Here is a 21549-nt window from a genome sequence, read left to right as displayed (position 1 = left end):
TTTCTTGTTTCGAACACACCCCCAATTTTCAATTGCTAATTTTCTGAGGCAAAGGTACACATCGTATATGAACAAAAACAGTAATGCTCAAGTATTCAGTATTATAAAGCATAGAGAACTTTAAAGCTATCAGTACCTTGTGACACACCTTAGGATTTAATTTGCGAAGACAAACAAACAGCATAGGAATACTGACTAACCCATATAAAGCAGGATCTTTTACATTAATTTTGAATGAGTTTACCTTCAAATCAAGTTAACAGCATAAAAATTGAGAGGCTACAGAAGAAAACAAAAAATTACAAAAAGCTGGCTTTTCTCCAGAAGGAGAAGAAGAATGAAAGGCACTGGGCAAAAACAAAGATAGGCTGACATATACATTTTTAGTTATATATGCAGATTATAGGTTTGGATTTAGGAAATAATAATATGAGGAATTAAGGATTCCTATCAGGAGCTTGAAAAAAGTATTTTTGATTTTTATTGTACTGTATATTATTTATTTTATTTTACTTATTACAATAACCTTACAATTTAGCTGCCAAGTAAGCATGCACACATTAGTCCTGTGAACTGAAGTTGACTTGATTCTAATTGCCATGGGGAAAAAAGCTTTCACACATCCTTTAAGATGTTTATTCTATTAAGCAAGATGTCAATAACTGGTGAAAATGCAAGCAGTACAATACTTCTGATGTTTGGTCTTGGGGTTTTGATTCTAATATGTGCCTGATTCTATAATACTAAATTCTAATAATAGGGCGGACACTGAATTAAAAGTTAACAGCCAGGCTTTTCTCCTATATATCAGCTTCCAAAATTCTTCTGAGCTGCTCAGTACTAAGAGGGTAATTCCACAGGTCTGTACAAAGCTACAAGATGTTTTAACTTTTCTAAAGTTTTTTACTTCCTCTTTTAAATTCAAACCTTTTTTTCCAACATAGCATATAAAATACAAATATTAAGAGTTTGTTCCAAAACCTATTTACGAAATATTTATTTTATTACATTAAAATGTCTCTTTCTAAAGTAAAGAACGCTATTAACAGGTATAACTCTGGCAGCCAGGAGGGAGGGAGGAGGATGCATGGCTGGACACGGAGCAGTGGTAGCGTGGGATGGTGGGCGGTGGTGGTCACAGACATATATCCCCACCTACTCCCTGCATCCAGCCAGCTGGGTGGCAGCTGTACAGCCTACAGAGGGGTACCGCTGCCCTCACCCCTGCCCAGCCCTGTTCCTGGAGGTGGCTGCGGCGCAGGGCAGTGGGTGGTGGAGGGTGGCTGCGCTCCATCCTCACCTGCCTGCCCGCACGTATCCCCTGGGACTTTCCCAAGTACCCCAGGGGTACGTGTACCCGTGGTTGACAACCCCTGTATCAAAATAAAAGATAAAGGCAATAAGTCTAAACTGAAATTTGTAATAAAAAATAAGTTTTTCAGGGTTACTATCTTATCTGCTTTCTCCTGGACCCTATGATGGCAGAAAAAAATATGTAGTTATGCAGAAAGTGAGAAAATGTTCTTCCTATTTACATCTTGCCATTGCTCCTTCAATTGATGAGAAGTTGTGCCTACTCTTCACGTGCAGCAACTACAGTAACTTTTCTCTAAGCAAAGGTAAGTTCTTATTTGGCTGTTAATCACTTGGTATACTTTGGGGTACGCTATTCACCTATTTCTGGCACAATGAGGACTAATCACTGGTTTGGGATCAATAGTTGAAACAATCATTTTTATGGCTTTACTTTTCTTTCCTGAATGAAAACAAAAAAGAACAGAAGGATGAATAGAATAGTTGGAGATGTTTCCTCTGGGATCTGTAAACCAGTAAGGGTGGATGCCAAGGAAGCTACTGAATAGGGAACAGACCACTCTGGAGATATCTAGTCCAATGTTTACCCTCTATAGCATCCACTCCTGCCACTGTCAGAGAGAATACTGGGCTAGATGGACCACTGGGCTGACCCAGCATGGCAGTTCTTATGTTCCTCCATTAGCTTATCACAACTAAAACCCAGAAAATGTGTCTATACAGTTCATCTACATTTTACCTTGCTGTTAGAGACATGGGAACTTAATTTTATATGGGTTTATATTCTGCAGTATGAAAATAGTTTTGTAAAACAAATTCTTCTCGTATGATCTCCTACCTGATATATTCTGAATGGGATGTAACGAAATCCACTATCTTCTGGAGTATATTCCATGAGTTTCCGATTTATGGCCCAAAATTGTTCGAATTTATCTGTAGAGATAAACAATTATATTATTTTAGCATTAATGAAGTCTGTTTCTTTAAGGAAAGAATGTACAAAATATGACTGGTAAAAATATACAGAAACACTAGGCATCTATAATCCCTCTGCCCCGAGAATTTTGCCTGTGTGTGAATATTTTCTTCTTCAATTTCTGCTCCCTACCCAAGCTTTAATTGGATGAACTGTTTTCCCAGTTTGCAGAAATAAACACAGGTCAAGAAATTGACATTGTGCCACTACAATCAAGATGTGATGACCTGTCAGATAATAAAGGAAAATAGACCGAATTTCACTGTATTTATTTCATTCAAAGAAGTACTGCATAATACTAGTGACAATGGAAAACAGTTATTGCCACTGATCTCCACTCCCCACTTCATGTCCAATGAGTGTTCTTATCCAGAGATGGAGAAAAAGGTACAACATATAGGGAAGCTATAGCAGAGAACATAAGGAGCAACTTGAAAACTAATTTTTTTAATGTTTTTTTGTATTGATACTGAATTTTAGAGAAGAGTCTTTATGACATGCATGTCAAACTCATCTGGTCTCATGTACTGGATAAGCAACACCAGGCCGGTCCACAGACTTCATCAGGCCACCCCACTCCCCCCCACCATGCGCCAGATCCAGCACATACAGCATACCCATCCCCACCCAGAAAACATTGCTGGAGCACTCTGAAAACAATAGTAAACGTTTTCCATGTTTCATAAGCAAGCTCATTTTTGTATATTGTCTACCAATTCAAATAAAAAAACTTCCTGATCTTATTTTTGGCAGCATCAGAAACAGTGAAATAGTTTAAAGACAGCACACAATACCCCCCCCTCCCATCCCCCATTCAAGTACTCACAGGATAAAAATACATAAAACACCATGATTTAAATAGAAAATTAGGTATTACAGTGGCAAATGATTTATAAAAAAATATACTCAAGACCTAAATCTATTTAAAAAAAACCCAGCATGTTATAAATAAACCCTGTCAATTATCAGAGAAAGACATAATATAACCATTGTGGTTCAATCCAGCATATAAAGGTGTTTATTTATTCTAAATGCTCTATTAATGATTAAGATGATTGCTGAAAACTCAAAGAGGAATTAATTATCCAGATCTGTGGTTACTGAAGTATGAGCTACTCCTGCAGGTCAGTGACTGACGGAAGAGGCAATGCAGATTGCACATATACAAATACATGGGTTTCCGTAGAAAGGCTATGGCCTAAACTAGGGGTCAGCAATCTCCAACACATGTGCCAGAGGATGGCATGTGAAGCCATTTTGCTCAGCACACCACAACTGACCCTGGCTCGGGGCAGCTCCTTGCCACAGAGCCTAGGCTACTTGCAGCAAGTAGAAGGGAGGCTGCAAGCAGCCCAAGCTCCATGGCAGGTGGCAGCAGCCTACCCAGAGACCGGGCTGCTTGAAGCAGGTAGCCGCAAGGCTGCAAGCAGCTGCACTAGGACCTGGAGCTATGACCTGATTTGTTGCCACCAGCCATTGCACACACACCTTGGGGCAGAAAGCAGCGAAGAGGCTGGGGGTAGTACAGCACCTGGCCTCTTCCCTGCTGTGCACCCTGAAATGAGCATGAAGCCACCACCAGCAAACAGCCAGGCCAGAGCTCTGGACCCCAGTGCAGTTGCTTCATGGCTACCTGCTGTGAGCAGCCCATGTTATGTAGCAGGCAGCATGGGCCTACCCAGAGCCTGCATTGCTTGCAGCAGACAACCACGAGGCTGCAAGTGACTGCACTGGAGTCTGGAACCCCAGCCCAAGTCCTTGCCAGCAGCAGCTGCATGCATGACTCCGGAAGCAGAGGGGAAGGGGCCAGGGCTGCACTACCACAACAAGGACTGGGCCCCTCGTAGCTCGCCTGCCATCTGCCCCTGGCATGCCAACATCTTCCAAGTTGAGGTTGCAGGGGTTTTTTGGTGTTCAGCCCAAAAATACTGCTGACCCCTGGCCTAAAGGAATATTACAGGTTTATTCTTCAGCTTAATGAACATGTTACTAGAAATAAGTAAGAATATGAAGAAAGAATATCCTCCCTAACTCTTTCCCTTAAGTAAAAATATCAGGAGCACAGATGATAATAGCAGCAAGTATGCAATAATATTCTTCTAGTCCCCTGTAGGTTTGTGTAGCACACTGAAGTCTGTGCCACTGTGGCTTCACTAGTATTCTTACCTGAACTAGTTAAACTAAAGCTAGGTTATGATAAACCTAGCCAGAGGTGCTGAGCACATGGGTGCCCAAGGGCCCTGCCCCTCCTCGGGAAGAGGGCTGTCACTTGAAATGCGTAAAACTTTCCACCTCCATCATTTTAGCTGCCCTCTGCCTTCCAGCCTTCCTGGTGAGGGGCAAAAATAAAAGTCAGTGCCGATGGGCCTAGCTGTGCTGTAATCACACCTCCTGACTGGCCAACAAACATGCCTTTTCATTGATAATATCTGTCCATTACAGTGACATACTACATGAAGCAATAAAGATACAGAGGTAAAATTACCAATGGAACTATAATCCCTCTAATGTTACAAAGGACACCATAGCAGATAGAACAAAACTAAACATCAACACCTAGACCTACTTTACCTGTTCAAAGTTCAGAAAAATGACAGGTTTCAATACTGCAGTGGTCCCCAAACTAGGAGTTCCAACCCCAAATGGGATCACAAAAGCTACAAGTGAGCTTGTAAACCCACAGGGGCCCTCAGTTCCCTGATTCTGCAATTCCCCTGCAATCAAACTGGGGCAGGAACTTATGCCTCCCCCCCCATTTTTTTCACAAATGTCTGCATTTATCCCATGGCAAGCAAAAATTAAGACAAAGCAACTCAGTCACCAATGAAGCAAGCCCAAGTTGTCCTTATTTAATTTTCACCTACAGCAGAATACCTGGGGTAGTTAAATCCCTTGTCCATTAATGGACCAAATGGTAGTTAAATCCTTTGTCCATTTACATGGACAAGGAGAAGCTACTACAGTGTGATAAGCAAGCAAAATTATAGGTCCATAAGTGGGGTCATATTTAGAAAAGGTTTGGAATTACAGTATCTAAGAAAATGGGTGTGGCCATATGTATTTTTGGAGTTGTTTCAAAAGGGAACGAAGCAGTTTTAAAGTTGGTTAGAATGGCTTTGCTCATTTGTATTGTTCTTGGCTTGTCACAGTAACAATCAAATCATTAACAGCTGCTGCGCTTTTGAAACCGGTCCAAATGTATGCATGTCTACACCCAAAAGTACAGAGCTCGGAGTTCTCACAGACAAAAGGCCAGAGGTACCAGAGAGTCTATTTTTGCCAAAAGAAATTAATCTCCACACTCAAAGTAACTCCTAGTAAAATGAGAAAGTCCGGATTAAATCAGACTGTGTTATAAGACTTGAGCTATATGTTTCTTTTTAGTGTCCTGTATACTGCCTATATAATAAAATCCTTGCATAAAAGATAATTACATGCCAGACAATCAATAACCATTTTTCCAATCTTCACTCCAGCTTTCAACTCCCAGAGATGGAAGAAAATAAAATGCGCAGGCACAACACACACCCATAAGAATACCCACCAGAACCTGGAAGGCTAAAAAGGCCCTAAGAGCTGTTATCAGCAGAGTTCAAGAGCTAATTAACCAGGTAATATATCAATTTTCATAGCCAACTTGACAATTTTTCCTTGAGTTATTTTGAATAAAGCTACATTTTAACCATTGTATCTATACAGTTAATCACTAATAACCTTAATTAAGGAAAATTATTCTAATGGAGCTTTCTGCCTTCTTTCTTCTATTAATTTATTAAGGGCTTTTCCTACATAATATTTGTGCTTCAATATTTCCTCTTCTGCCTGTTCCGTCCTTTTTCTTTTCTACACCTAATTTTGAACATAATGCAACACTGAAATATCAATATACGATTCTCTCACAATATTAACTTACAATATTTGTCAGGTTTACCCATTACTGGTCACTTTCTTCAACGTTACTAAATTACTGAAACAATCCAAGCCTCGTTAATAACTTGGAGAGGGTGGGGGGGTCATATTCTAAAACTTTGTATTACTTAAAGTAAAATTGCAATAGCAATTTTAAAAAGGAGATTTTTTTTCCAGATGTCCTGCTTTGTCATCTAAGACAAAGACCCAGTTCCAGAAAAACTGGCCCGACTTTAATGGAATCAGACATCTAGCCACCCTTGTTTGTCCTGACATAGACTTCCTATGCATCTACACAGCTTGTAGCACCTTCCTGCTCTATCTGAAGCTACAGACAAGGTAATCTTTAGCCACTTATAAAGCATGGGGAAGTTGTTGCTCCACAGTGTGCATCTGCTGTTACAGTAAAATTGGTACACCTATATGTTTCTATAGTAAAATAAGTGATCTACATTACAGCAACTTTAACCTGAGTGAAACAGGGATGAAGTTACAGTGCTTTTGCCACACTTCTGCCATTATAGGGGCATGCAGATACAAGACTTACAGAGTAATAGCCTGTATTATATGGGAAGCAAGTTTTTCCAGTGATATCTTTTACTGGATCAACTGTATAGTTGGGAGAGATGTTAAACAAGCTTTCAGACACAAAAGCCCTTCTTCAGCTTATAATACTGACATCATGGTATAGCCTGAGTATTTAAGTGGCATGCTACCTGCTTAACTGCCAAGAGGTAAATGGTGGGATGAAAGTACTTCCTCCTTTGAGAGGTAAATAGGTCATGCAAGAGACTATTTGGAGGAGAAGAGAGGAGGAGGAAACTGGGTAAAAACAAGGAGAGAAAAGTAAACACACAAATATATTTAAGGAAAACACACAAACTGAAAAGAAAAGAAAGAACACAAAAGAAATTACTAGAACGTAGGAGGTCAGAGTGCAAGTAAAGGACAACACAAACAAGACAGATGAAGCATCTAAGAAGATACAGCTTACCAAAAATGGTGACCATTTCTAAGCAGTAAACTTACCATACATGCTGCAATTTGCCACAGTCCGTAGTTCAGGAAAAGCTCTTAAACATGAAGCAGCACAGTCATATTTTTGCAATGGGGACAAACCTTCTGGGCAGGTGCACCACAGATGAGCTCAGCAACCTCCAAGTACCAATCCAATCCCTCTCCTTTACTCAATCTGTTACTCAGCTCCCTGCTCCGGGCTTCCTAACCAAGCTGATGCTCTGCTATCTCCATCCGTCCCTGTGCTCCCAGCCTGGTCTGATGCTCTGCTTTCTCTCCCTGCCTATCTGCCGCGTGTCACATACAAGCTGCCCAATACAGGCCACCTATCACACCCAGATGACAGGTTGGTCACCCCTGGGCTAATTAACACAGGTGAGTGACAGGTGAGTGACAAACCACCTGTGCTGCAACTCATGCAACTATGTTATCTCTAGTTTAGAAAGCAGCCTGTTGCCAGCAGTATGACATGCTTTCAGGAGTCACCGCTGATCAGGGTCAATTTAGAGAGAGTCAGTGAATATGAAAGGGTATATTATTCTCACTCCGTACTGTTCTCATGCCAACATGGGTACTCTTTCTACAGTCGTAAAAGTACCATGATGCTTCTTCCCTTGTAGAAATAACCTATAATAGTGATGGTTAAATATTCTGTCAAAACACACTTTTCAGTGGAAACTGGGTGTTAGACTAAAAAGTTTCTGTAAGGTGCCTGCTTTCCTCAAAAGTTTCCACTTTTCACAGGGAAAAAATTAGCATCCGTAAACCAGAAATTCTGTTTTGGAAATACTGTTATAATGCCTCATGGAAGCAGTAGTTCAGGTATCTCACACCCACATTCTCCATTACATGCTGCAATCTCAAGCCAGAATACATCTATCATGAGCTCAACAAGAAGGGGGACCATATTGTACCGTTCAAGACACAAGTGTTAATAATTAATTGAATTACTTGAATTAAAGTAAATGTTTGACTACAAATTAGGTGTTATAAAACAGTGCACATCCATTAAGGACAACTTCCCGAATACCCAACAGAGAAGAAAATTTAATTGCAACACTTAGCATTAAACAATACTTCTTGCCTCTTACATGATACTTCTTGATTTGGTCTATGAAAAGATATTTTACTTCAATGCTGTTTTTCTGTCCTTAAGTCATGATCTTACACTGCTGTACTGCAAACAATGCTGATTTTATGTCCTTAAGTCATGATCTTACACTGCTGTACTGCAAACAATTTCAGTAGTTTTACTATAGGAACTTGTGTTAGAAGTAATTAGATAAAGTGACATCTGAAGTAACCTAAATTTAGATATTTTGGTCTGTCCAAAATATCTAATTTAGGTTGCCAGGTATACAACCTATATTAGCATCTAAACAGACATTTAAAGCATAGGATCCAAAGGAGATTATTAAAGGAATTCTTCTGGCCCATGTAAGTGTTTAACTTGACTTCTGAAACACAAAGACACTTATAGATTTGGAAAAACGAGTATAAAAATCTCCAATTCTGAGCATAGCAGTGTTTTCTATTTCTAGAAAAGAGGTTTAAGAAAGTTATACTGTACGTAATATTACCAATCAATAGTCCCGAATCATATGCCTCTTGTGAACAGGGACTGTACATAACGTTCAAAACACCAGCAATAAACAATTTCATTAGTCTTGACTAGAAAATACTTTAATACGGCCCTTCTCTTTTCTCCAGTCAACTGTTTTTAACTGTTTAGAAATGCAAACCTAAATGAACTTTCAACAAGAGTGTAAAACAGAAAAAATGTTTTCCCATGAAAAGAATCAGCAAAAAGGCTTCATACACTCATCTCCCACCCTCAAGTAATTACGTAGACTACATTATAACTAAACTCTCATTCAAGTCAAATCTGATTACTCTTGTTTTCCATGCTCCTATCATGTTTTTAATGAAAGTGCTCAAGCAGTATGTTGAAATGAGTTTCTGTATTAGTAAAAAATATTACTTGTGAACGCAGAACGTCTCATACCTTAAATTAATGATAACAAGGTTTTGAATGAAAACAGCAATGGTGAAGAATTCAAGTGAGCCTAAGAGTCAGGTATATTAGGTAAATAATAGGAAAACTGGCATCTACATATGCAAAAAGTTAAATGTAATTTTTTTTGCAAATTAAGATGTAAAGGAAGAGTGAAAAAGGTAACAGTACAAAAATCAATAAAAGAGTTACCAACTAAATCTGTAATGTAGTCATAGAATCATAGAAGATTAGGGTTCGAAGGGACCTCAGGAGGTCACCCAGGCCTACCCCCTGCACAAAAGCAGGACTATCTCCAATTATATCATCCCAGCCAAGACTAGGACTTGGGTCTTAAAAACCTCAAAGACCCCTCTAGCCGGGTCTTAAAAACCTCAAAAAATTCCAAGGATGGAAACCTCCATGAATAGTCACTGTTTTACTATCCTAATTTTTAGGAAAGTATTTAGGGTGAACATAAAGCAGCACTGAATCTAAACAAGAAAGGCAAAAATTCTCCTGTGTAAATGGTAGATCCAACTACAGTTCTGAAAATCATCTACAGCAACAATTACCTTAAGATGGTTTTTAAACAAAATCAACAAACAGTAGATTTGTCTGGTGGAGTCCTTCTTGCTAGGGTTGAGTTCAGGATGACCAGGTTTATTCTACCATGAAAAGCATGTAACATCTAAAATGAGAAATGCCCTACAAAAGAAGAGCAGCAACTATGGGAAAGCCCTGAGGCTCTCAATACCATGCGAATCATAGAAAATTAGGGTTGGAAGGGATCTCAGAAGGTCATCTAGTCCAACCCCCTGCTCAAAGCAGAGCCATCCCCAACTAGATTATCCCAGCCAAGGTTCTGTCTACTCAGGTCTTAAAAACCTCCAAGGTTGGAGATTCCACCACCTCTCTTGGTAACCTGTTCCAATGCTTTACTACCCTCCTAGTGAGAAAGTTTTTCCTAATATCTAACTTAAACTTCCCTTGCTGCAACTTGAGACCTCCTTGTTCTGTCATCTGCCACCACTGAAAACACTCTAGCTCCATCCTCTTTGCAAACCTTCAGATAGCTGAAGGCTGCTATTAAATTCCCCCTATCTCCTCTTCTCCAGACTAAATAAGCCAAGTTCCCTCAACCTCTCCTCATAAGCCACGTGCCCCAGCCCCTCACCATTTTCACTGCCCTCCATTGGACAACCTCCAATTTGTCCACATCTTTTCTGTACTGGGGAGCCCAAAACTGGACACAGTACTCCAGACATGGCCTCATCACTACCGAATAGAGGGGAATAAACACTTCCCTCAATCTGCTGGCAATGCTCCTCCTGATGCAGCCCAGAATACTGTTAGCTTTCTTTGCAGTAGGACCCACTGTTGACTCGTATTCAACTTACTGTCCACTGTAACCCACAGGTGCTTTTCTGCAGAGCAGCTGCTTAACCTATTGATCTCCAGCTTGTACTAGTCCATCCTAAGTGCAAGACTTTGCACTTCTCTTTTCTGAACATCATGCAATTTCTTTTGGTCCAAAATAAGTTTTGGGACTCAAAACTACCTCAGCTATGCTGGAGCCAGCCAAATCAAAGACCTATGTGACTTTGCACAGTGCTCACAGAATAAGGGGTGTAGGTTGGAAGGCTCCCTAGGCATAGCATGAGGAAGTTGCCAGACAACACAATCTAGGGCAAAAACTAGAGATTTTTTTCTGATAGAAGAAATAAACAAATTGATCTTTGGATGGCCTCACTCCAAGAAAGTGTCCTGCGGGACAGCCCTTTATCCCCACAGTTCTGGTTCAGGGAAATGTGCATATTGAGATTGCTCAGGTATTCTGAAGGTTTTCAAATAAAGCATTGCCAGCACCTATAACTTTGAACAGGGGGATGATCTTGCATTTCCTTTTCTGCTGACATAAAATACCGCAATGGTATTGCTCACCATATCTGGATGCAGAATCTTGAGATACAATGTAGGAATACCACCTCCTAGTGATAACCAGGATAATGATATGCAACCTCACTACTTAGAAACTAAAGACCTGTATCTGAAGGTCATTCACATCTTCTCCTTATCTTTCTAAAGAATAATAGATAGTGATCTCAAATGATAAGTAGGAGGGGAAGCAGTGGGATGCCCTTTGCAAGCAATTCTTGGGTCTTTCTAATATGTAAGTGAGGACCAAGCTGGCAGCAGATTGGCTACCCCCGTGCCTGTGAAGAAGAGACAGCCCTCAAGTAAGCCTGAGGCATCACATCCGTACAAGCAGCCATATGGCCAAGGATAGACCAAAAAAAATCATTGTTAGCAGGTTGACTTTCATCTGTGTGATAAGGTCTAGCAGAGTACAGAAACTATTCAGAGTAAGATAAACCCTTATAAAACGTACTAGGACCAGGTAGGGCCAAAAGATGTGGAAATTGGATGAGGCAGAGGTTCCCCATTACTGGATGGAAAAATCTGCCCTTCCTACACTTTACAACTTACAGCTAGTTCTGTAGGCAAGAGTAAACTGCAGTGATGTTTCTCTTGCAGTAGGCTACTAACACCACAGTGACCTTGGAATGCCTTTGAGGCAATCAAGAGACCAAATAATAAGACCCTGAACTGGTAATAGTCCCAGATTACCACAAGCCACAGGTTTTTTCTTAGTGAGAGAGTGATAGCAATGTGAAAGTGTGCATGCTGAAGGCAAAGAGAAGCAAACCAATTTCATGCATTAGAGATTATTTCAGTAATGTAACCATATTGAACTACTGACAGATGACATGGAACTTCATTAAGGTCTTCTTTTTGCAACCAGGAATTAACTGCTACAGATACCACTTTCCAGGTACAAAAGGTTCCTCTGCCATAGTCCTCAAAGCAAGAAAAGCAGCCCTCTCCAGTCAAAACAAAATATCATTGGAAAGGTCCCTAAAAAGCAATAGGGAAGAATGACTGGGTCACTCCCTGTGCTGAACTGGATGGTATAGCTGTAATGGTATTTAAGACTCACTGGTCCATGATGATAAAGATTCACACTTGCCTAAAGCAGGCCAGTCTTCAAAGGGTAAGGGAGGGGAACTGTTTATAATCAAATGGCATATTTCAACCATCCCAAAGGTTCTATTTCCCAAGGAGTGGTGAGATGAGGTGGTGCTTGCCAAGGATGCCTTATGCTGCAGAAGAAGTGGCACTTCCTTGCAGCAGTTTGAAAGAATAGACTTTTTTCAGCTCCAAAACACATGAAGAGCTGCATATCCTGAAAGGTTCTTAGGTAATGTTGTGTGTTCTTGGGTTTATATGTACAGCCTGAAGAAGAATCATAAAATCATAGAAAATTAGGGTTGGAAGGGACCTCAAGAGACCTCAAAGCAGGACCCTCCCCAGGATGGAGATTCCACCACCTCTCTGGGTAACCTGTTCCAACGCTTTACTACCCTTCTACTGAGAAAGTTTTTCCTAATATCTAACCTAAACATCTTGAAGCTTGAACAAACATTTCTATCCTGGTTAATGACCACTCTACTTCCCCCACACATATAGTCTGCTTCAGCTCCACACTTTGCATTCTGACTTCTATCCAAAACTGGAAGCTAATGAAGAATATGATGTTGTTCCCAGTAAGGCCAAGCTCTTGGGCTCTTTCTTATTCCTTTGTGGGGATCTGGAACATCTTCCCTTTCTCACTGGTGGCTGATAATTCCGAAAGACAAACATGTACGATGAAGACAGAAAAAATCTTCACTCTTTTGGGGTATCTGGTAGCATTTTTTATTTATTATCCATGTGCTCAAGGGGAAGACAAAAGAACTGCGCCTTGAGGGAAGGCCAGGAGGTAGTCAATTGTGGAAAAGACTGAGAAATTATTCAAATACCTAAATTCTGCAACAAAGCCCCTCCCCTCCTTCCTTAGCTACCTTTAAAGCATGTGCACAATGCTAATGGTAGGAACACTGCAGAGAAATGTTGTGATTATATTAGGAACACCCCATACCAATTTTGTAAAGAAATTAAGCCACAAGTCTTCTTCAAAAACTTCTAGCTGAAGAAGATAAACTAAACAAAAGAGAAAGAGTATTAGATAAAAAAGGTGGGAAACTGGATGTAACAAGAATCCTTTAAAAATTAATGCAGTATTTACAGTAATAAATTAGATGACATCAGATCTTTAAAAAAAGTTACCAGGAAATTTTCAAAACACATTTGATTTTTTGGCAGAAGATGTAAGTCAATTAGAGCTTCTATCATACAACTGCATATATAATTTTCTATCTAACTGCTTATATTATGTTTTTGAACCAAAGTAGTAATCCTCAATGTTTATCAACTGTAATCTGAAGTACTGTATACATATTTAAGTATTTTTCTTTTATTGGTATACTTAATCATCATTCAGATCAGTTGTTAGAAGAAAAGATAATGCATGTTAATTATTAAAGCAATTACATTTTTAAATTGTCACATCATATACTTTTTTCAACTAAGTTAATAAAATAATACATTTTTTCAAAGTTTTCATTTTCTTCTCGACACCTCCTCCTTTTTCCCTTTTACAACATGGATAAGCACAGACACTCAAAAGGCCTGAGGCTCAATCAATTCAATCTTCACATTTTAGTCTAAGCTCTACAGACTGAACTGATAAGCAAGTGAACAGACATTCACTTTTGATTCTGGCAATGCAGCCACATGCCTGCAGTGGCTCAAGCCAGAAGCTGGGGGATGCTCAGCTCAGCTGGAGCAGACAGCTTGGGTCAGGGCTAGTCTGCCCATCCTGGAATGGGTGGGGAGGTCTATGGGGGAAGTGCAAATCATTCTGGGCTGCCAGGGGACCGCGAGTTAACTTGAATCTGGATGGAATTTGGGACAGAAGTTCAATAAACTGATTTAACCTAAATCACTTAAGTCTGATACTACATCCATGATGGTTTATCTTAAACCAGTTTTGGTCATTTTGAAAGTAGTTTATGTGCACTTGAAAGTTCACGTGAACTGCTGTTGTGTTACAGATCTGAACCTGTTTTGATCTCGTATACTGGTTTATGCGTAAATACAGTACTTGGCTGTTCCAGTTTGAATATACAGATAACTTTAAACTTTACTGAAGTTAGCATTTTGTGATTTTATAATTTGCATAAAGCATTTTTTTAATACAGGAGTTTTTAAAGCTATAATAATTTTGTAATAGGAAAAAGCAAAACTACAAAAAGCCAAAGCTGTATTCTGGGTTTCTTGGTATTCCGGAACATAAACGTACAAATATATTTTAGGATTGATTAAATTAAAAGGCACGCTTCTTTATGACTGTTTTCTACCTTGCTCAGCCCACCTGCCTTAAAGTTCAAAAGCTAGGCAGCACTTGCTAGAAACATCAATGAAGGGAAGTGGTAAAAGGATGCAAAGATTTCCATCTTTTATGAACAGATCACCAGTTTGCCTCCTGCGTAGCTATCATGACCCAACTTACAACCTGCTGGACATATATTGGCATGGTGATCTTCCCTCCCCACACAACCAGTTTTAGCCCCTTAAATAAACACAGCCAATCCTTCATTTAGGTTCAAAGACAAATACTTTATTTTGTTCAGCCTTGTAAATAGTTCATTCTAATATAAAGTCTCTAGGGTACATTAAGGTTTCTAATGAAGAATGTTGCATTCTTCATAAGAAAAAAAATGCATTTTCCAACCACCAGTAGTGAAAAAATAAAAATAAAAGTAATCTGCAGATGCATCTTTCTTCTGGCCCAGTCACTTGCAGAATTGTCTGGTTTGCATGTATTCAATTCTTTTCACATGGTACTGAGAGACCACTTCTTTTTCTCCATCCAGCCTCTTGTATTCTTCAAACAAAACCTACTAACAAGGGAACTTTAAGATCCTTGCTCTCCCAAACCTGCTAAACTCCTATTCAGCCCATCTCAGCTGCAACCTGAAATCAGCTGGTGGTCTAAACAAAAGCACAATTCTCCACAGCACAGTTAACATTTAACTGCCTTTTGACAAGCTTAGAAAAGGGCCCTTGGACCCAATGTGCATGAAAAACAGAAAACAGAACCACATGGATCAAAATCATTTTGTTGTGATCCCAACTGTCAAATATATCATTCTATACATTAAAACAAGTTAAATTTTTTTTCCAAGTCTTACCAGAAGGGTGTTCCAAAACCTCTGTTAGAAATAATCTTCAATTTTCCAGCCAGAATTTATTCATGGTTTTCACAACTAGTTCATAGCTAGCTATGGAATGTGGAAGGCAATCTAGTTATGGATAATGCAGAGAAGACTGAAGTATTTAATGCCTTTTTTTTTTACTTCAGTCTTCACGAACAGGGGCAGCAGCTCTCAAATGACTAATGCACTTGGCAGCAAAGTTAGGGAAAGATACAAACAACCTACAGTAGCAGAAGAAAAGATTACGGATTACTTAGAGAAACGAAATGCATCCACATCAGCAGGGCCAGATAAGATGCACTGAAGAATACTGAAGGAATTGGCTGGTGTAATTTTGGACTCATCAACCATCCTCTCTGAGATCTCACGGAAATTTGGGTAGGTCCCAGATAATGAGGAAAGGACAAATATAGTGCCCATCTTTAAAAATGGGAAGCAGAAGGATCTGAGGAATTGCAGACCAGTCAGCCTGACCTCAACACCTAGAAAGATGATGGAGTAGATCCTCAAGGAATCCCTTGTGAAGCACCTAAAGGACAACATGGTGATCAGGAAAAGCCAGCATGGATTTACCAGGAATAAGCCTGCCTGACCAATCTAATTTCCTTCTATGATGAAATGACAGGCTCTGTGCATGGGGGGAAAAGCAGATTATGCAATACAGCTTGACTTCAGCAAGGCTTTTGACACTGTCTCCAACAACATTTGGTAAACTTAGGAGTCTAGCTGGAAAGGCTCTTTGCAACCAGCGTCTGGACAACTTGGGAGCTCAAGAAGGATGGCACTTTCTCGAGGAGGCTATTCTTATCACTTAAAAAGTGACCATCCCCATGAAATCAAAAAGAGGGAGAGGCCAAGGTACCCACCTGACTCAACAGAGACATTAAAGAACTTCTCAAAAAGAAAAAAGAAGCGTACACCCAATGGAACAATGATTCAGGATCCAGGGAAGAGTACACTCGTGCAGCCAGGATCTGCAGACATGAGACAAGGAAAGCCAAAGCATCCATGGAAGTGAAGCTAGCGGCCAAAATTAAAGACAACAAAAAAAAATATCCTTCTATAGATACATATGGAGCAAGAAAAAAGATCTAGCTCAACTGTGGCACCCTTACAGAACATGGAGAGGAAGCCCACAGTTGACCCCCATCAAAAGGCAGAGCTTCTCAACAATTACTATGCATCAGTATTCCTGAAATCAGGCAAGAGCTGGTCACCAGACCAGGGGCGCAAAGAATACAGCAATGACAACGGTCCTCATAAAATCAGTCCAGAACAGGTGAAGATATTCTTAGATCAGATGCACACTTTCAAGTCGGTTAGTCCAGATGACCTTCACCTAAGAGTGCCAAAAGAGCTGACCGAGCTCTGGCGAGACTGTTTGAGGAATCGTGGAACTCAGATGTTGTCCCTAACAACTGGAAGAAGGAGAAAGTGGCAGCCTTCTTTAAGAAGGGAAAGAGGGATGACCCTGCCAACTACAAACCGGTCAGTCTGACTTCGGTTCTGAGGAAGATCTTTGAAAACATTTTCAAGGAGCACACCACTCACAAGCTCCCATCTGGTGGGGTAGTGAGAAGCACCCAGCATGACTCTGTAGAAGGGAGGTTATACCTAACAAACCTGGTGCCCTTTTATGACCAGGTAACTAACCACATAGACATTGGACAGGAGGTGGATGTCATCTACCTAGATTTCAGCAAGGCCTTTGATACTGTTTCCCATTAAATCCTCTCAGTTAGGTTGGAAAGTTCTGGCTTAGACCAGGTTACAGTGAGGTGGGTTGAAAACTGGCTCAGTGGATGATCCCAACAAGTCTTGATTGATGGGGTGGCCTCACCCTGAAAAGCCATCTCCAGTGGTGTACCCCAAGAATCAGTGCTTGGGCCCATGCTTTTTAATATCTTCATTAATGACTTGGAAAAGGGTTTGAAAAGTACAATGATTAAGTTTGCGGTCGATACCAAACTGTGGGGACAAGCAGGCACACCAAAGGACAGGTCATGGATTCAGGACAACCTTGCCAGGCTGGTCCTATAGGCTGAACAAAACCAGATGAATTTCAACAGGGACAAATGCCGGGTCCTTCATCTGTAAAGGACGAACCCTAATCATATCTATGCAATGGGTGGTGGTTCACTGGCTGGCAGTGCATCCAAAACGGACTTAGGCTTGACAATCAACCAGAAGATGAATATGAGCCACGAGTGTGACAAAGTCGCCAACAGAGCAAATATAACTCTGGAGTGCATCAGCAGATGTGTTGCCAACAGATCCAGAGAGGTGCTCCTCCCCCTCTATTTGGCATTGGTGAGGCCACAGCTGGAGTAGTGTGTCTAGTTCTGGAAACCACACTTCAATAAAGATGTGGACAAGCTCAAAAGGGTGCAGAGAAGGGCCACCTGCATGATCAAGGGCCTGGGGGACAGGCCCTACGAAGAGAGACTTTGGGATCTGGGACTGTTCAGTCTGAGCAAAAGAAGGCTGAGAGGTGACCTCCTAGCTGCCTACAAATGTGTCAAGGGAGAACACCAGGACCTAGGCAACTATTCAAAAAAAGCCCCCCCACCCCAGGAAGATGCGGACCAATGGACACAAGCTAGTCAAGGAAAAATTTCAGCTGGACTTAGGGAAAAACTTCTTTTCTGTACAGGTAACTAGACTCTGGAACACATGTCCAGCAGAGGTGGTGCAGTTGCCATCTCTGGTGGTCTTTAAGAGGAGGCTGGACAAATACCTCACTGAGCTCATTTGAGCCCAGTTACCTCCCGCAGCTCCAAGAGCTGTGCTGATTAAAGCACCCAGAGCATCACGTGTACTGAAAAATGGTGACAAGGCACTTAGAGCTAAAGCTCATTGAACAAGCTTAAAGTGCCTCACCGCCATTTTTCAGCACGGCGATGCTGATACACATGGCGCTGGAATCTGCTGGAGCACACTAATTACCCTCCTCCAGCAGACTCGATTAATTGAGTATGCTCCAACATGTTGCAATTACAGCATGTAGAAGCACCCTTCCTGCATGTGTATAGGAGCCCCATAATATCTATTATTTGTTCTTGTGCCCATGCTGGGCTTCATTTTAAACAGCTTCCACTTGATATTTTATTCCCTTGATGTACTTATAGAAATTAATAATGTCCCTTCTCCACCTTTGCTCTGCTAGGCTACATAAGTCTCTTCTCATAAAATAGGGTCTAATCTCCATCACTTTGCACCTTGCATTGATCTTTCTTGAACTTGGGTGACCAAAAGCATCACTACCCAAAATTCCAAATGCTAAAGCGTTTTACTGTGGCACCAATACTTTCCCATCTCTACTTTAAATACCTACATTTGCCTTAACCACAATTTTCAGAAAGCCATGGAAAAGTCATTGTATGAACAATTGCAGCACCCTAGCCTCTTCCTTCTGTTATTTCCCATGCATGAGCCTGCAACTGATTTGAAGGGATTCCGTGGAAGAGAGGAATGGAATAGATGGAAGCTTGTGGAATGGAATAGAAAGGAAGGAACCCCTGCATGTAATACATTTAGCTGGCAGAAGCTATAAGATGTCCGACAGGCCTGTGTGAATAGGGAAGTATTAAATTCAGATTCAGCTGACTGGACGGACAGTGATTCGATTTGGTGATTTGAATCGCTGTCCCCATTAGATTCGGCCTAATCAGAATCGGAGATTTGGCACTGATTCTCCAAATCAGTTCTTCCACCTGTGCCTGCCTCATCACGTAAAAAAAAAGAAAAGAAAAAAAAAGACCGGCACTCACTGGCTCTGGTAGCAGGGATCAGGGCCTCTGAGGGCTCGTGGAGGAAGCCCCCACGTGCTGCGCATGGTAGTGGGGATCACGCCCCCGCTGCCTGGCACCAGCACAGCAGCTGCCCCAGGGCACGGGTGCAGTGCGGCTCAGCAGAGTGCCTTGTGTTGCCTCGGAGCAGGGGCTGCTGGGGCTGAGCAGCCATGAGCCCACAGAGTCCCTGATCTCCGCTGCTGCAGCCAGTGACTGCAGGGCCTTTTTTTTTTTTAAATTGCCAGGAGGCTGGGACCAGGCCAGGCAGCCATCAGGGACGGGGCTCTGCCAGGAGATCCCAGAGCCCTTGCTGCAGCAGGTGAGTATGGGGCTTTGTTTTTTAAAGTGCTGGGACTAGGCTGGTGCTGGGCAGGGGACAGGGCCAGGCAGGACAGCCGTGTAGGCTTCTCCCATAGCTCCCTGCACTGGGGCAGAGGCAGGCAAAGCCAGAGGAGCTTCAAGAGAACTGGCAGCCGCCCAGCTGTGCCTGCCTCTTCCCAGCCTATCCAAATATCCCTGAATCTTTTCCAAATCAATTTGGAGGCTTTGGATTTAATACAGACTTTTTAATGGGTCTCCTGATTCAATTTGGATTTGGAGATTCAGGCGCTGAATCAGGCCAAATCTCCTCCAAATTAAAATCGGCAACTCAAGCTTCTCACAGCCTAATGTTTGATACTTTTGTAGTACCACTGTCACTGCTTTGCTACTTCTAGAAATAAAGAATTTCAACTTTCAGATTCATTCAGCAACTAAATGATGTTTATATTCCTTCTCCATGGAGGTCCACACTTGATCTGAGCCCTCAGTCATTCCAGCAATACAAACAAAAGTATTTGAAGGAGCCATTATAAATCAAATTGCATAAGAGACTCCTACTGACATATTAGCTCTGAAGCGACACGGCAATGATAGTCTGGTGAAGTTACATGTGGAAGCCAGTATTTCCTATCAAAAAGCCTATCCCTTTTCCCCTCAGAACCTCTATCAAACTGCATCCCATCTGAGAAGACAGACAATAGCCTTCTCTCTAAAGTCATCACACCAGTCCTATAGTTGCAGCTTTAAACTTGTTTTTAATTCTAGTTTAATTTAAAACACTTTATAGAGTCAATCTAACTGCTCAGCCAAATAACTGCATTTTCTAACTGCCTCAAGCACCAAACAATTTAAAAGCATCATATTTCAAAGTTATCCTTCAGTAATCATTTAATTCTATTATATTTTATAATACATATAAGCACCATTTAAGTTGCAATTTTTACTTGCTCTTTCCTGTCTTGGCAATTTAATGGTTTCTCTTTACATGACTTTGGGGGGTGGAAATTGCTCAATGTTTCTGTTTTTGCAGCACAAAATGGAGAAAGCCAAACAACTAGTTGTGGAGCCTAAGAAGAATGAAAGCAAAAAGTGGCCTCCTCATTTGTCATTGCAGCTAGTCTTGAGACTTGAAACATACATTTGATATTCATGATGTATTCACTGCAGTAAAACCTTTTTTTTTTTTATACACACACACACACACACACTACAACTTTTGCCTTTATTTTTACATTGCTTTAAAGCAGAGGTGGGCAAAATACAGCCTGCAGGCTGGATATGGCCCACCACGGGATTCTGTCTGGCCTGCGGCAGGTCCATTGGTCCCACCCAGCCCAAGCACAGGAGGCACCCCGGCCATGGCAGCCAGACTCCACTTCCCATCAGTCCCAGCGGTGGCAGCTCCTTCTAGCTGCCACCACTGCTGGACCTGGCCCCTCTACCCATGAACCCCAGTCCTTCCACCCCACACCCACCAGCAGGGGCAGGACCCATGAAGGCAGGTGCATGGATGGGATTGGGCTGCGAGTGGGTGGGAAGTGGTGTCCATCCCAGCTGCCCAGCTGAGCGCAGAGCAGAGCCATTTAGGGAGTTCCAGTGATCTGGAATTGTCAAGATAATCTCAGCGGGTCACAATTATCAGCTACAGAGAATTAAAAGATTAAATTGTCTAATGGTTAAAGGTTCATGCTAAAATAACTACAAGGAAGTAAATGCAAACAGGGAGTCACATGACAATGTTTCACACTCTGTGTTGTTGACTGACAGTATTCAACTTGCATCCATAATATAAAAATCTACCATCGATTAAAAAAAGAAGCAATTACGTGACATTTATTACTTAAGGCATGACCTCTAAAATAAATGCCAAATAACTCTATATGAATTGATAGTAGCTGATTTTCTACAGGCATCATGGCAGAGATAGGTACCAAGAAAAAATTAGAATGCAGAGAGAGTAAAAGCTTAATAGAAAAAGTCCACACAAATCAGAAGATGTGATCACAGCATGTTGGACCCGAGGTAGTTTTAATTTGGGTAGCACAAATACAAATAGCTACAGCATGG

At 41.2% G+C, this 21549-nt stretch overlaps 1 protein-coding gene across 1 annotated transcript in view; it reads right to left on the bottom strand.

The window, feature by feature from the left end:
• Positions 1 to 21549, bottom strand: part of ATG5 (autophagy related 5) — a 188285-nt gene that overhangs the window by 95817 nt on the left and 70919 nt on the right. Inside the window, exon 6 of the mRNA XM_019520149.1 lies at positions 2153 to 2247. Within this exon, the coding sequence (XP_019375694.1) occupies positions 2153 to 2247 (95 nt within the window). The remainder of the gene's footprint in view (positions 1 to 2152; positions 2248 to 21549) is intronic.

This window comes from Gavialis gangeticus, unplaced genomic scaffold (assembly GCF_001723915.1).
Source record: "Gavialis gangeticus isolate Ggan-Ray unplaced genomic scaffold, GavGan_comp1, whole genome shotgun sequence".
NCBI classification, from domain to species: domain Eukaryota; kingdom Metazoa; phylum Chordata; order Crocodylia; family Gavialidae; genus Gavialis; species Gavialis gangeticus.
Note: the sequence above shows the minus strand (reverse complement) of the source record. Positions and strands in the feature narration are given on the sequence as shown.